Genomic DNA, 16,654 nt, shown 5'->3' on the forward strand with positions numbered 1-16,654 from the left:
TGTGTGTGTGTATATATACAGTGGGGCAAAAAAGTATTTGGTCAGCCACCAATTGTGCAAGTTCTCCCACTTGAAAAGATGAGAGAGGCCTGTAATTTTCATCATAGGTAGTACACTTCAACTATGACAGACAAAATGAGAAAAAAAATACAGAAAATCACATTGTAGGATTCTTTATGAATTTATTTGCAAATTATGGTGGAAAATAAGTATTTGGTCAATAACAAAAGTTTCTCAATACTTTGTTATATACCCTTTGTTGGCAATAACAGAGGTCAAACGTTTTCTGTAAGTCTTCACAATGTTTTCACACTGTTGCTGGTATTTTGGCCCATTCCTCCATGCAGATCTCCTCTAGAGCAGTGATGTTTTGGGGCTGTTGCTGGGCCACACGGACTTTAAACTCCCTCCAAAGATTTTCTATGGGGTTGAGATCTGGAGACAGGCTCAGCCATTCCAGGACCTTGAAATGCTTCTTACGAAGCCACTCCTCCGTTGCCCGGGCGGTGTGTTTGGGATCATTGTCATGCTGAAAGACCCAGCCACGTTTCATCTTCAATGCCCTTACTGATGGAAGGAGGTTTTCACTCAAAATCTCATGATACATTGCCCCATTCATTCTTTCCTTTACACGGATCAGTCGTCCTGGTCCCTTTGTAGAAAAACAGCCCCAAAGCATGATGTTTCCACCCCATGCGTCATAGTAGATATGGTGTTCTTTGGATGCAACTCAGCATTCTTAGTCCTCCAAACACGACGAGTTGAGTTTTTACCAAAAAGTTCTATTTTGGTTTTATCTGACCATATGACATTCTCCAAATCTTCTTCTGGATCATCCAAATGCTCTCTAGCAAACTTCAGACGGGCCTGGACATGTACTGGCTTAAGAAGGGGGACACGTCTGGCACTGCAGGATTTGAGTCCCTGGCGGTGTAGTGTGTTACTGATGGTGGGCTTTGTTACTTTGGTCCCAGCTCTCTGTAGGTCATTCACTACGTCCCCCCGTGTGGCTCTGGGATTTTTGCTCACCATTTTTGTGATCATTTTGACCCCATGGGGTGAGATCTTGCGTGGAGCCCCAGATCGAGGGAGATTATCAGTGGTCTTGTATGTCTTCCATTTCCTAATAATTTCTCCCACAGTTGATTTCTTCAAACCAAGCTGCTTACCTATTGCAGATTCAGTCTTCCCAGCCTGGTGCGTGTCTACAATTTTGTTTCTGGTGTCCTATAACAGCTCTTTGGTCTTGGCCATAGTGGAGTTTGGAGTGTGACTGTTTGAGGTTGTGGACAGGTGTCTTTTATACTGATAACAAGTTCAAACAGGTGCCATTAATACAGGTAACGAGTGGAGGTCAGAGGAGCCTCTTAAAGAAGAAGTTACAGGTCTGTGAGAGCCAGAAATGTTGCTTGTTTTCTAGGTGACCAAATACTTATTTTCCACCATAATTTGCAAATAAATTCATTACAAATCCTACAATGTGATTTTCTGGATTTTTTTTCTCATTTTGTCTGTCATAGTTTAAGTGTACCTATGATGAAAATTACAGACCTCTCTCATCTTTTTAAGTGGGAGAACTTGCACAATTGGTGGCTGACTAAATACTTTTTTGCCCCACTGTATATATCTGGTCAAAGGTTTTAGAACACCTACTCATTCAAGGGTTTTTCTTTATTTTTATTATTTCCTACATTGTGGAATAATCGTGAAGACATCAAAACTATTAAATAACACATATGGAATTCTGTAGTAACAAAGTGTTTAACAAATCAAAATATATTTTATATTCTTCAAAATATCCACCCTTTGCCTTGATGACAGCTTTGTACACTCTTGGCAACCAGCTTCAACCACTACTCATGAGGAGGTCACCTGGAATGCATTACAATTAACAGGTGTGCCTTGTTAAGTTCATTTGTGGAATTTCTTTCCTTCTTAATGTGTTTGAGCCAATTGGGTTGTGTCAAGGTAGGGGTGGTATACAGAAGATAGGGCTATTTGGTAAAAGACCAATTCCATATTATGCAGGAACAGCTCAAATAAGCAAAGAGAAACAACTGTCAATCATTACTTTAAGACATGAAGGTCAGTCAATACAGAACATTAAGAACTTTTAAAGTTTCTTCAAATGCAGTCACAAAAACCATCAAGCGCTATGATGAAACTGGCTCTCATGAGGACCACAACAGGAAAGGAAGACCCAGAGTTACCTCTGCTGCAGAGGAGAAGTTTATTAGAGTTACCTCAGAAATTGCAGCCTAAATAAATGCTTCAGAGTTCAAGTAACAGACATCTCAATATCAAGTATTCAGAGGAAACTGCGTGAATCAGGCCTTCATGGTCAAATTGCTGCAAGAAACCACTACTAAAAAGGACACCGATAAGAAGTGACTTGCTTGGCCAAGAAACATGAGCAATGGACATTAGGCCGGTGAAAATCTGTCCTTTGGTCTGATGAGTCCAAATTTGAGATTTTTGGTTCCAACCGCCGTGTCTTTGTGAGACGCAGAGTAGGTGAACGGAGGATCTCCGCATGTGTGGTTCCCACCGTGAAGCATGGAGGAGGTGTGATGGTGACACCGTCTGACATATTTTGAATTCAAGATACACTTAACCAGCATGGCTACCACAGCATTCTGTAGCGATACACCATCCCATCTGGTTTTCGCTTAGAGGGACTATCATTTTTTTTCACCAGGACAATGACCCAAAACACACCTCCAGGCTGTATAAGGGCTATTTGACCAAGGGAAGTAATGGAGTGCTGCATCAGATGACCTGGACTCCACAATCACCAGACCTCAACCCAATTAAGATTGTTTGAGATGAGTTGGACCGCAGAGTAAAGGAAAAGCAGCAAACAAATGCTCAGCATGTGGGAACTCTTTCAAGACTGTTGGAAAAGCATTCCAGGTAAAGCTGATTGAGAGAATGCAAAGAATGTGCAAAGCTGTCATCAAGGCAAAGGGTGGCTATATATTTTTGATTTGTTTAACAATTTTTTGGTATCTACATTCCATGTGTTATTTCATAGTTGATGCCTTCACTATTATTGTACAATGTAGAAAATTGTCAAAATAAAGAAAAACCCTTGAATGAGTGTCAACTTTTGAATGGTGCTATATAAATATGTGCATGACAAGAGACTTATCTGGCAAACTAAAATTAGCAGGAAAGAGAAGGGAATTAAGGCCATGCGTACATTCTTTGGCAGATGGCTTACATTTTCCTTTGCCTATTACAAACAGGCCTGATCTGGCTGCTGAGACTGGACAGGGGGTGAGCTCAAAGAGACGTTTTCCACTGGGGTGGAGAAACACTGTCACTATAAAGCAGCAGGGGTCAAATGCCCCGGGGATATACTCAGGAAATCCTGTTATGTTATCAAGCAAGCCCAGAGGCCTGGGGGTATCCGAGCTACAAGGCAAACATGATGGGGAAGTGAGCAGCACATTTTCCACAGACAAAAGGGGGTGGGAAATGCTATTTTTCAACGAGCAGCAATCAGAGAGAAGAGATTTGAAAACACAACATAATTTAGAGAGGGAGGTGGTGGTGTGTTTTTCAATCAAGCACAGTAGAAAAAATATATAATAATATTTCAATTTCCAGGATGTAGCCTTAGTCCAAATGTGAAGGTGACCATTCAGCGTCATTGGTTTTCTAAAAATAACGGACTGACAAAGCCTAGTCTACAAAAGGTGTGTTGGATGTATCATGTTTTTCAGGAAATAGGCAGAACAATGTCAGAAGAACTTGGCGCTAAAGAGGGAAGAAACTTGTACTTCTCAATTCTAATGAGTGGCAATGAAGTGGAGCTTGACATTAGTATACCCTCCCCATACCTACAGCAAAGAATCACAAGTAGGCCTAGTTGGGGAACTACCCTAGAAATCCAACATTCCAACTTTACTTTCAACCTAGCTTATTCCCCTTGAACGTAAAATGCGAGTTGGAATGTTGGATTTCTAGGGTAGTTCCCCCTAGATGGGCAAAGTAAAAAAAAAAAATATTCACCCCGTATGGCTTACACATGCATCTACATACACATCTGATTCAGCCATGCAAAAGAATCTGGGTTGTTTTCAGCACAGGCTTGCCTACCTCTTTGTCGGTCTTGAGCAGGCTATCGGTGGACAGGGTGCCCAGGGTCACCCCCAGAGGTCTAACCACTGCATTGGCCACGTCACGCCCCACCACCGGAGGGTACGAGTGAAGGACACTCAGGTGGCCTAGGTCGCTCTGCACCACCAGGTGCAGAGACCTCCATTCCGAATACATGGTAGTGGCTTTTGCTTCTACTGGGTCCAATTGTTACCTGTGTGTACAGAGGAGTGGACTCAGCATATGCGTGAAAAAAGAGTAGACTCATAGAGCCAGCCTGAAGTAGACTTATACAAGCAACAACAAATGCCCATTACATATAAGGTGGACCCCGATGCTTGATATTCCCATAAGTTCATATTCAGTTTGACCTTTTCATGTAGCTTCAAAAGGCAAAATGTGAGAAAAGGCACATTTGAAGTAGACCCACGCTGTGAATACGACATTGAACAGAGAGAGAGCCTTGTCGTGTTATCGCCAGAATTATCTAAAAGGAATGCTAATATTAACAAAAAGGGCTTCACTGAGAGTGCCAAAAGTACATTGCAAGTGCCAAATAATGGACTGGAGACAGATACTGTTCAGGTGTACAACCGTAAAAGGTCATCTTGAAAAGCATAGAAGACGTGCACAGCAACAACTTAGTGCACAGTTCTTTCTAGAGATAAGTTAGGCTAGCTGAGCCTAACAACAAAATACAAGTAACATATTAGCTAGCCAGCCAAGTTGACTAAAGATGTTTTGACTCAAGGTTAGGCAAAACCAAATTACTGCTGGGTAACGTTAAATAAAAAAGGCAACCCTAAACCCATTGACAACTGCATGATAAACAGACAACAGGCCCAGATTGCATGAGCAACATACACTTGCTGTTTTGCTATACTAGCTACACTAAAAAGAAATAAAAATGAAACAATTTCTAAGATATTACTGAGTTGCAGTTCATAAAAGGAAATCAGTCAATTTAAATAAATTCATTAGGCTCTAATCTAAGATTTCACATGACTGGGCAGGGAGACAGCCCCCCCGCTTGCGGATGTGAGGCCGGTTGGACATACTGACAAATTCCCTAAAACGACATTGGCTTATGGTAGAGAAATGAACATTCAATTCTCTGGCAACAGCTCTGTTGGTTATTCCTGCATTCAGCATGCCAATTGCGCAGTACCTCAAAATTAGAGACATCTGTGGCATCTGTGTGGGTGGACCAATTCAGTTTGTCTGTGATGTGTATGCCGAGGAACTTAAAACTTGCTACCCTCTCCACTACTGTTCCATCGATGTGGATAGGGGTGGTGTTCCCTCTGCTGTTTCCTGAAGTCCACAATCATCTCCTTAGTTTTGTTGACGTTGAGTGTGAAGTTATTTTCCTGACACCACACTCCGAGGGCCCTCAACAACCACCCGAGCCACTGCCTGTTCACCCTGCTATCATCCAGAAGGCGAGGTCAGTACAGGTGCATCAAAGCGGGGACCGAGAGACTGAAAAACAGCTTCTATCTCAAGGCCATCACTGTTAAACAGCCATCACTGGGTCCGCCGTGTGGCGCAGTGGTCTTGGGCACTGCATCACAGCGCGACCGGGAGGTCCGTGGGGCGACACGGCCTAGCGTCGTCTGGGTTAGGGAGGGTTTGACCGGTACGGATATCGTTGTTTCATCGCGCACCTGTGACTCCCGTGGCGGGCCAGGCGCAGTGCGCGCTAACCAAAGTAGCACGGTGTTTCCTCTGTTGGAGTCGCGCTGTGTTAAGAAGCAGTGCGGCTTGGTTGGATTGTGTTTCGGAGAACGCATGGCTTTCGACCTTCCACGAAATTGGGGCGAAAAAGGGGCTCAATTATTTTTCTTTTTTTTTATAAATAAAAAACTGCCATCACTAACATTGAGTGGCTACTGACTCATCTCTAGCCACTTTAATAATGAAAAAAATTATTAAATAAATGTATCACTAGCCACTTTAAACAATGCCACTTTATATCGTGTTTACATACCCTACATTACTCATCTCATATGTATATACTGTACTCTATACCATCTACTGCATCTTGCCTATGCCGTTCGGCCATTGCTCATTCATATTTTTTTATGTACATATTCTTATTCATTCCTTTACACTTGTGTGTTTAAGGTAGTTGTTGTGAAATTGTTAGGTTAGATTACTTGTTAGATATTACTGCATGGTCGGAAATAGAAGCACAAGAATTTCACTACACTCGCATTAACATCTGCTAACCATGTGTATGTGACAAATAAAATGTCATTTGATTTGAAGAATAAATGCAAATTAAATAATGCTGTCATTGAAAATTGTACACCCAATGTAGGCTACTGCCCATTTAAGAGCTAGAATTAATTTGGTACCCCATGTTGTGATTCTCACCAATTATGTTTTTGTCCTCTCACACTATTCATACTCCACAATCTAATAAACAGTTTAGGAAGCTCTCTTAGCCTATAGGTGATCCTGTGTAGCTCCGTTGGTAGACCATGGTGCTTGTGACGCCAGGGTTATAGGTTCATTTCCCACTGGGATCAGTTCGAAACTGTATGCACTGGATTAGTCTGCTAAATTACTCATATATTTTTTTAAACATATAGATTACATATTGCAAACAAATAATCAGAACTAAAACCTCCACACGTTGACAATCGCTAATCAATATCCAAAAACAGCGGACATTTTTTTATACGAACCCGCACATCATCTTCTGTCTTGTAGCACCATCTAGTGCAGGGTTTCTCAAACTCAGTCCCCCCCTGGATACAAGTTGATTGTTGCCCTAGCAATACACAGTTGATTTCAAATAATCAAAGCTTGATGATGAGTTGGTTATTTTGAATCAGCTGTGTAGTGCTAGAGCAAAAACTAAAACGTGTACCCAGGGGGGGGCCTAGGACCGAGTTTGGGAAAATCCTGGTCTGGTGCGGGATTAATGACAAGCGAACCTGGGGGGCTTTGTGTTCACAATGCCCAAAAAAGGGCACCAGCCATGGAATTGAAGCAAACCGAACTCAGACCAACTTTCGGAATGGTCTCAGTTCGGTTCGCTTCGGGTGCTCTTAATGGGTCTGAGTTCCGTTGCAGTGTTCATACTGAACAAAACATTAAGAGAACCACACAGAGTTCACCAAATTTGTCTGAAAGGAATCAAATGTGAAAACACCCTTAACCCGAACTAAGGGGAGGGACCTACCTGAATTTGTCTAATAGAAACTCGTTCTCTCTGCAAAACCCACATGTTTGGACTAATGATTAACGTTAGTTACACCCAAGTTAGCTAGCTGATGATATCTTCAACAGACCCGAGCTAGCTATGTCTTCAATGGTACCAATGCATTTGGACATTTAGCTAAGTAGCAAAATTAGCGTTAATGCAGGTAAATAACAGTCGAAAATTAACATAATGCATGGCTAGCTATAGGCAAGTTACGCTGTCACAACATGTACAACCAGCAAAGCGGGCTAGCAAGCAAGTTTCAGCCAGCGTTGTCTGAAGCAGTGTCTCACTGTTATTGAAGGCCGCACGGGCTAGCTGGAGCTAACGGTAGCTAGTTGGCTAAGTTAATGAAAACAATAACACAACAGATCAACCGCAGCTGGCTGTGTGTTGCTATTTACCTGTGTCGGAAAGAAATACTGTCATATCAACCGTCCGTTTCTCAGCAAACTGTACACTAACGAGGATATTACAGAACCATCTTTGAAAAAAATTCATATCCAATGACAAGCATACATTCGACGTCAATCGTCGAATCGTCATCCGGTTGACTGCTAGCCTCAGTAGCTACTGGCAACTGAACATAGAGATAGATAGATAGAGGAATCATCCTTGGATAAAACACATTTTTAGCCTGAAAATTGCCATTGCGGGCTTCAATCATTTTAAAGTAGGTGGGGATTCCTATGAGTTGGGAGCAGCGATAGTCTCAATGGCACTGCCCGTGCTGTCACAGACGCTATAATGCCACAGATACAAAGATACGTCCTCTATCTATTTCTATGCAACTGAACCAGAGATAGAATAAAAAGCGAGACATTTCACTGGCTCCTTTTTTTCTGGTTCATATAGACAGGTTATATGATTCCATGTGTTTTGACTTATGTCATGTCTATGCTAATATGGCAAAACAAAATCCCTAGCTAGCTAACCAACAACGGTAACGATGTATTTGAGCGACAACAAGTGCTCATTGTACAAATGTATTTATGTTTTCAATAAACATTTGGAAGTAAAATATAGTTTACATGTCTAAGTCAACCCTGTATGTTTGAAGTACCCCTGACTGCAGTGGGCAGTTCGGGGCGGGGCTCAATGTGGGCGGAGTCACCAGTGTTTATTTGTCCATCTGAGGTTTGACAGTCACACACTGAATACAAAGACACACGTTCGTGCAAGGCCCATGTTGAATACAAACATATTTCATTTTTGAAGATCTAAGAAATATTATATGAAGTGGTACCAGAACACGTTTTGCTTTATGCTATATTTGAGACAAGCTACTGATATTGTTGCAGTGAACAACATACTTGTTATGTATGTCATGTACTGTTAAAATTGTGTTGATAAATGTTATAACTTTGCAATTATATTATTTCATGGAGCATATATATACACACAGTTACTACCTATCATGATTTAAAATGCTGTTTACTCTCCTCATGAGAATGGAGACATACTGACAAGCTGAATGTGCTTTATACATTAACTGCTTCTGTTCTAGTTTTCATGAGAAATATTACTGTGATGAAAATGCCAGATGGTCTGTATAATCAAATAACATTCAGCTTAGACACCCATGCCTACCCCACAAGACATGTGGGGTAAACACAGCCTAAAAAACACAGCCTAAAAGATACATGTGGTTCTAAGAGATTAACTATGTAGTGTTTTTTGGTTTAGGACCTGTACAGGGTGCAATTTAGGAAATTTTGTATTTTTGCAATGTTGGGACCCACATGGTTAAATGTCTGCATGCTTTTCTCCTTCGAGAAAAAAAACAGCTGATTCAAAGAGGGTGTGATGCGTATTAAAACACTTATGTTCTTACCTTCGCAAGGATGCTCATGTGCTTCCTCTACCGAAATAGGTAATTGAGGAGGGGAGCAGACTCCTTCATTCGTCTACTAACGAATTGACACTCTCCTCGACCCCTCAGCCACTTATCGGTTTCTGGGTCACGGATGAGAGAGGCAGGAGTCAAGGAGAGAACTGACTTTTTTCCAAATGAAAGTCTCCCTGTGATAGTCATCCTAAATCAACCCCTATGCACTTGTGGAGATTTGACTGGTGCAACTTACCGTCTGATAGGCTGGGTGGAAGTTTCACCATATTGCGCAGACCCATCAAATCATCTCAGATCTCCAGAAGTGTATATAGGGCAAGGCGTAGGGTCTAGATGTTGATTTGGGATTGGGCCTTAGATACTCGTTTACTACTTCCCACAAATCTAAAAGCATTGCATTGGAGGAGACATTGGCTAGAGTGCTCAAATTGTGTCTTCTCTTTTCAGCAAGAGCCATTTGCTTTCCAACCTGTGCTTTTCCTGTGATTGTATTTGAAGCATTGCAAAAGGCCTGTTTTGGATGCTGTTCAGACAACTGCAAATCAACATCAACTGATTTTATAGCCTATTCACTGTGCATTCCTGACTGTAGGCTGTACTTTGTGATTGGGCTACACTGTAGGATCTTAATTTGGTCACACTTTTGTTTCAAATTAGCATCTTGATTTACTATAGATGGATTCAGTGGAAACCCACAGTTCTCTCTCTCTCCATGTGGGGGCAGTCTGGCCATTTCGGGACCAGGGCCTGCTATCAAAATCCTCCATTAATTTTATTAATAAATGTCCTATTGCTACTGTAGACCTAGGTCCTATTACTGCAAAATTCAAATGTACAAACATGTATCTGAAATGCATCCATACACATCAACAACTGTTGTTTTATATAGCTTAAAGTGTCACTCCAGTCTCCTTTTCACCTCATTTAACACTTGATTTACTTAGCAAAAGGAACATCTCAATAGGTGGTCATGACACAAGTTCTCTATTGCTCCTCTATTGTTACTCAAGTAAGGGGGAGGCCGATGGAATCACGGTCCTGGGAGTTTGGGAAACTCTGGTCTAAAAATCACTTTTTATCTCAAAATATTTTTTTTTTTACCCTTTAGGTGTGTACTTTACTGGGACTGGAGAAATGTAACCACTCTCAAACCAACTATGGATGCAAGGACCATTCATGATATCAAAATGATAGTTTTAACCATGTTTTGAGGCTATATACTGCTTGTGGACATTTACTATGTTTACAAACAGTGGGTTCATTTAATTAATTCAGAAGTCCAAAAATAGATAAAGCAACTGCTGATTGCCCCTTAAAAGTTGCACTTCAGTCTCCTTTTCCGCTCATTTAACACCTGATTTACTTAACAAACGGCACGTCTCAGTAGGTGGTCCAGGTAAGTCATGACATAGCACAAGTGGGGGGGGGGGGGGCTTTCTTCTTTTGTTCTCTATTGCTAGACGGGTTAACTGGCATGTCACGTTCTGACCTTAGTTCTTTTGTTATGTCTTTGTTTAGTATGGTCAGGGCGTGAGTTGGGTGGGTTGTCTATGTTCTTTTTTCTATGATTTGGGATTTCTGTATATGGTTCTCAATTAGAGGCAGCTGTCAATCGTTGTCCCTGATTGAGAACCATACTTAGGTAGCCTGGTTTCACTTTTGAGTTGTGGGTGCTTATTTCCTGTTTAGTGTTTTTGTCTTTCACCTTACAGGACTGTTCGTTTGTTATTTATTGTTAACAATGACAAGAAGCTGCCATGTGGCTCGTTTCAGCTAGTTTTTGTCTTGTGCTTGATACCATGTCTTGTTTTGAGGTGTTTTGACTGATGTTACATCTATAATAATATATCAAAAATTCGCTAGCTAGCTAACCAACAAGTTTAACAATGTACAGTGCATTCGGAAAGTATTCAGAGTATTCAAAGTATTCACTTTTTCCACATTTTTTTCCACATTTTGTTACTGTCACGTCCTGACCATAGAGAGTCCTTATTTTCTATGGTGGAGTAGGTCAGGGCGTGACTGGGGGGTTAGTCTAGTTTATTATTTCTATGTGCGTGTTCTATGTGTGTGTTTTTGCTAAGTTTCACTATAAATAAATTACGTGGAACTCAACATGGTCCGTTTCTACAAACGAACGTGACAGAATATCCCACCACAACAGGACCAAGCAGCGTGCCCGGGAGGAAATGGCATCCTGGTCTTTGGAGGAGATCAGGGAGAAAATAAGTTGGACCTGGGAGGAAATAATGGAAGGACAGGAGATCCTTCCTTGGCAGGAGTCACAGCAGACGCAAGGAGAGAAGGGAGAACAGTGACGACGCCGGGGTTCGCGGCCACAAGGAAAGCCCAAAACACAGCCAAAATCTTTTTGGGGTGGGGCACACGGGGTGGTCGACAGAGCGGAGGTGTGAACCAGTGACAACATGGGAGGAGGTAGAGAGGTAGTCGGTCGACCCAGGGAGAGTGCCAGAGCCCGCCTGGGAGTCAATGGAACAGTGCGAGGAGGGATACCGGAGAATGGGTTTGGCGAGGAGTATGCGGCAACGCAGGCGTTTGGAGGAGCGTGTTACCAGTCCGGTGCAATCTGTGCCGGTCTCATGCATCAGGCCTCCAGTGCGCCTCCCCAGTCCGGTATGTCCTGTGCTAGATCCTCGCACTCGCCATACGAAGTGTGTCAACGTTCAGTACAATTTGTGCCGGCTCTACGTGCCAGGTCTCCAGTGAGCCTCCACAGCCCAGTGCGTCCTGTGCTAGCTCCTCGCACGGCAAGTGTGTCATCGAACCGGTACCATTGATGCAGGCTATACACACCAGGTCTCCGGTGCACCTTCACAGCCCAGTACGTCCTGTTCCTCCTCCCCGCACTCATCCTGAAGTGCGTGCCACCAGTTCGGTGCCACCTGTACCGGCCCCACGCATCAGGCCTCCAGTGCGTCTTCCCAGTCCGGTACGTCCTGTGCTTGATCCTCGCGCTCGCCCTGAGGTGTGTGTCACCAGTCCGGTATCACCAGTGCCGGCCCCACATCCCCAGTCCAGAGCTTCCGGCGACAATTCCCAGTCCAGAGCCTCTGGCGACGGTTCCCTAGTCCAGAGCTTCCGGCGACGGTTCCCAGTCCAGAGCTTCCGGCGACAGTTCCCAGTCCGGAACCTCCTGAGACGGTCCACAGTCCAGAACCTCCTGAGACTGTCCACAGTCCGGAACCTCCTGAGACGGTACACAGTCCGGAACCTCCTGAGATGGTCCACAGTCCGGAACCTCCTGAGACAGTCCACAGTCCATGGCTGGATCCGAGGGATGAGAGGGTTCTTCGTCCTGCATCAGAGCCGCCACCGACACTATATACCCCCCCTAACTCTCTGTTTGGGGGGGGGGGGGGGGGGTACTGTCACGTCCTGACCATAGAGAGTCCTTATTTTCTATGGTGGAGTATGTCAGGGCGACTGGGGGGTTAGTCTAGTTTATTATTTCTATGTGCGTGTTCTAGTTTTCATGTTTCTATGTTGGTGATTTGTATGATTCCCAATTAGAGGCAGCTGGTAATCGTTGTCTCTAATTGGGGATCATATTTAAGTAGTGTTTGTTCCCACCTGTGTTTGTGGGATATTGTATTTTGCATTTTGAGAAAGTGTATGTAGCACCTCTGTAGTCACGGTTTGTTGTTAGTTTATTATTTTTGCTAAGTTTTACTATAAATAAATTATGTGGAACTCAACTTTCGCCTTGGTCCATTTCTACAAACGAACGTGACAGTTACATTACAGCCCTATTTTAAAATTTATAAAATTGTTTTTTGCCCCTTAATCTGCACACAATACCCCTTAATGACAAAAAAACCTGAAATATCACATAAGTACTGTATTCAGACCCTTTACTCAGTACTTTGTTGAAGCACTTTTAGCCGAGATTACAGCCTCGAGTCTTCTTGGGTATGACACAAGCTTGGCATACCTGTATTTGGGGAGTTTCTCCCATTATTCTCTGCAAATCCTCTCAATATCTGTCAGATTTGATGGGAACCGTCACTGCACAGCTATTTTCAGGTCGGGTTCAAGTCCGGGCTCCGGCTGGGCCACTCAAGGACATTCAAAGACTTGTCCCAAACCACTCCTGCGTTGTATTGGCTTTGTGCTTAGGATCATTGTCCTTAGGATCATTGATCATTGATGGAAGGTGAACCTTCGCTCTGGAGCAGGTTTTCATCGAGGATCTCTCTGCACTTCTCTCTGCTCCGTTCATCTTTCTCTCGATCATGACTAGTCTCCAAGTCCCTGTTGCTGAAAAACATCCCCACAGCATGATGCTCCCACCACCATGCGTCACCGAAGGGATGGTGCCAGGTTTCCTACTGACGTGACACTTGGCAATCAGGGCAAATAGTTTAATCTTGGTTTCCTCAGACCAGAAAATCTTGCTTCTCATGGTCTGAGAGTAATTTAGGTACCTTTTGGCAAACTCCAAGCGGGCTGTCATGTGCCTTTTACTGAGGAGTGGCTTCCGTCTGGCCACTCTACCATAAAGGCATGATTGATGCTAATTAGCGTCAAAGTAGACATCATGCAAGACTACAAATCCCTGCAAGCTCCTGCACATCATCTCTAGCTGACAGCTTTACTAACAAGTATTGTGTCAATCTAAAACTTGCACAACAAAGTTCACAGAATTGTCAATTTAAAGAAATGTTGCCAATTTATTGGTTCTATCAGACCAGAGAAACTTGTTTCTCATGGTCTGAGAGTCCTTTAGGTGCCTTTTGGCAAACTCCAAGTAGGCTGTCATGTGCCTTTTACTCAGGAGTGGTTTCCGTCTGGCCGCTCTAGCATAAAGGTCTGATTGGTGGAGTGCTGTAGAGATGGTTGTCCTTCTGGAAAGTTCTCCCATCTCCACAGAGGAACTCTGGAGCTCTATCAGAGGGACAATCGGGTTCTTGGTCACCTCCCTGACCAAGGCCCTTCTCCCCCGATTGCTCAGTTTGGCCGGAAGGCCAGCTCTAGGAAGAGACTTGGTGGTAACAAACTTCTTCCATTTAAGAATGATGGAGGCCATTGCTTCAGACATGTTTTGGTACCCTTCCCCAGATGTGTGCCTCGACACAATCCTGTCTCGGACCTCTACAGACAATTCCTTCGACCTCATGGCTTTGTTTTTGCTCTAACATGCACTGTGGGACCTTATATAGACAGGTGTGTGCCTTTCCAAATCATGTCCAATCAATTGAATTTACGACAGGTGGACTCCAATCAAGTTGTAGAAAAAGCTCAAGGATGATCAATGGAAACAGGATGCACCTGAGCTCAGTTTCGAGTCTCATAGTAGAGGGTATGAATACTTAGAAAAATAAGGTATTTCTGCTTTTTAATAAATTTGATACAATTTCTAGAAACCTTGTTTTCGCTTTGTCTTAATGGGCTATTGTGTGTAGATTGATTAGGATATTTTATTTATTTAATCCATTTAATAATAAGGCTGTAATGTAAGAAAATGTGGAAAAAGGGAAGGGGTCTGAATACTTTGCACTAATAAAAGTCACCTTGTCCTAGAGAGAATTAAACGGTTATCAAAATGTCACATCAGGGTAAGCTTACACAAAACACAGCCCTTATTTTAAGTGTTTCTAAAATCCCTTATGGGAAAAATGAATGGTGGAAAAAACATTGGAATCATTTCCTTGTTTGACTGCTAGGTTTTATAGGTATTATGACTCATAGTGTGGTACTCTGTTGCAGTAAAAGTCACAAATCGCTGGAGGACATCTTTAATAACACAAGATAGCCTATTGGTCTCCACTATAACATACAAGTGTCAAGTGTGTCCGAAATGCAGCTGTAGGTTACACCTAAACTATGGCCTACTGTAGACTATCAAAACTAATAACACACATAGGCCTATAATATTACATGTAAAGACAATATGAAATTGTGAATAGTGAGGTAGCCTACTGAATGCAGCTCAATGACGCATGAAGAAAGATTTTAACCCCCCAAAGAAACACGCAAAAAACGTAGCCACCGATTTTTTTTTAGATCTATATATTATCAAAAAAGATAACATCTTAAGGTGGCTAGAGAACCTAAGGTTGCCAACTAACTGTCTAAAAAATTGCTCAATCCAGTTAATGAACAACAGAGACAAAATGCAATATTAACGTTTTGGGATGGCCTCCTCTCTGAGGGAAGAATTGATGGCAGGTAGCTATGTCACATTAATGGATGGTGTGAAAACCGATAATGTTTGTGTTTCCCTGGCTGAGTTGATTAGCTGATTTGAGCTGATGGTCCATCATTGACTGCTGACTGAACAGCTTCTTGAACTGCTGATTTCACCCTTCCCACTCCTGGAATTTGCGCTAACCCTGTCTCTTTAATCATATGACAATGATTTGGTCATTATCATTCAAGAATGTGATCACAGTGATTGGATGAAGAAACATTTGGATAAAATCCAAACGACTTCACAACAATTGTACATTTTAAAATCACTTCATTACATGTACAGTTTAGCATTCTTTTCCGTTGTGTCTAAAGCACTATGTCAATAAACATAGCCTACCCTGATAGCAGTGGAGGCTGCTGAGGGGAGGACGGCACATAATAATGGCCGGAACAAAGTAAATGGAATGGCATCATCCATAATTAAGGTGCCACCACCCTTCTGTGCCTGATAGCACTATTGTGTGTTACCACCTTATTAACAGGCATATAGCCTACAGCGTGCAGCAGAATGCATTGATCAGTTGTTTGACAGGTGTAGGCCTAGGCTACTGTAGAATTATAAACCGTCCTCCAGTGTAGATGTTCACCCACATTTTATAGTTAGTCTATGTATGATTTGTCAATATATGCACGGTCGTTGGTGTGGATGCCCCTTAGGTGAGACTTCCCATTGCAAAGCTGTTATGCGCCAGTTACACTTTCAGTTTGATTCCCGGCATTTGAAGTCCTCCTTGTTCTGCATTGAAAGCCTGTATTGTGTGGCTTTAATATGTATATTTTCATCTTGTAAACTGTCAATATGTTTATGCATTTGAGCCTATGGAGACTATTCATTTTACTTCTTGAAAACTTTGAAATAAATGCAATTAACTTATTAGGTTTAAATATCTAAATGAAGAAGAAGAAAAAAATATGATCAAATGGTGGAACGCCACTCAAGTTTTGAGAGAGCGTGCAATTGGCATGCTGACTGCATTAATGTCCATCAGAGCTGTTGCCAGATAACTTAATGTTAATTTTTCTGCCATAAGTCTCCTCCACGTGTAACCACGCCTGCCCAGGACCTCCACATCTGGCTTCTTCACCTGTGGGATCGTCTGAGACCAGCTACCTGGACAGCTGATGAAATTGAGGAGTATTTCTGTCTGTAATAAAGCCCTTCTGTGGGGAAAATATCATTCTGATTGGCTGGGCCTGGCTCCACAGTGGGTGGGCTTGCTGCCAAGTGTCACGCCCTGGCCTTAGTTATCTTTGTTTTCTTTATTATTTTGGTT

At 42.6% G+C, this 16,654-nt stretch overlaps 1 protein-coding gene across 9 annotated transcripts in view; it reads right to left on the bottom strand.

Annotated features, from left to right (window-relative positions):
• LOC109891393 (ral GTPase-activating protein subunit beta-like) overlaps positions 1 to 7,904 on the bottom strand; it is a 76,252-nt gene extending 68,348 nt beyond the window's left edge. For 4 of the 9 annotated variants that reach the window (XR_004210331.1, XM_020483922.2, XM_020483913.2 and 1 more), the window contains exons 1-2: positions 7,723 to 7,903; positions 4,105 to 4,318 (exon numbers count right to left, since the gene is read on the bottom strand). Coding sequence is in view for 6 of the 9 variants with exons in the window: in XM_020483922.2 (XP_020339511.1) it covers positions 4,105 to 4,281 (177 nt within the window). In the remaining 3 variants the exon portion in view is untranslated. Of the gene's footprint in view, positions 1 to 4,104; positions 4,319 to 7,722 lie in introns of all 9 variants that reach the window. The other 5 variants (XR_004210332.1, XM_020483898.2, XR_002255526.2 and 2 more) reach the window with 3 other exon arrangements.
• Positions 7,905 to 16,654: the final 8,750 nt, after the last annotated feature.

This window comes from Oncorhynchus kisutch, linkage group LG1 (genome assembly GCF_002021735.2).
Source record: "Oncorhynchus kisutch isolate 150728-3 linkage group LG1, Okis_V2, whole genome shotgun sequence".
NCBI classification, from domain to species: domain Eukaryota; kingdom Metazoa; phylum Chordata; class Actinopteri; order Salmoniformes; family Salmonidae; genus Oncorhynchus; species Oncorhynchus kisutch.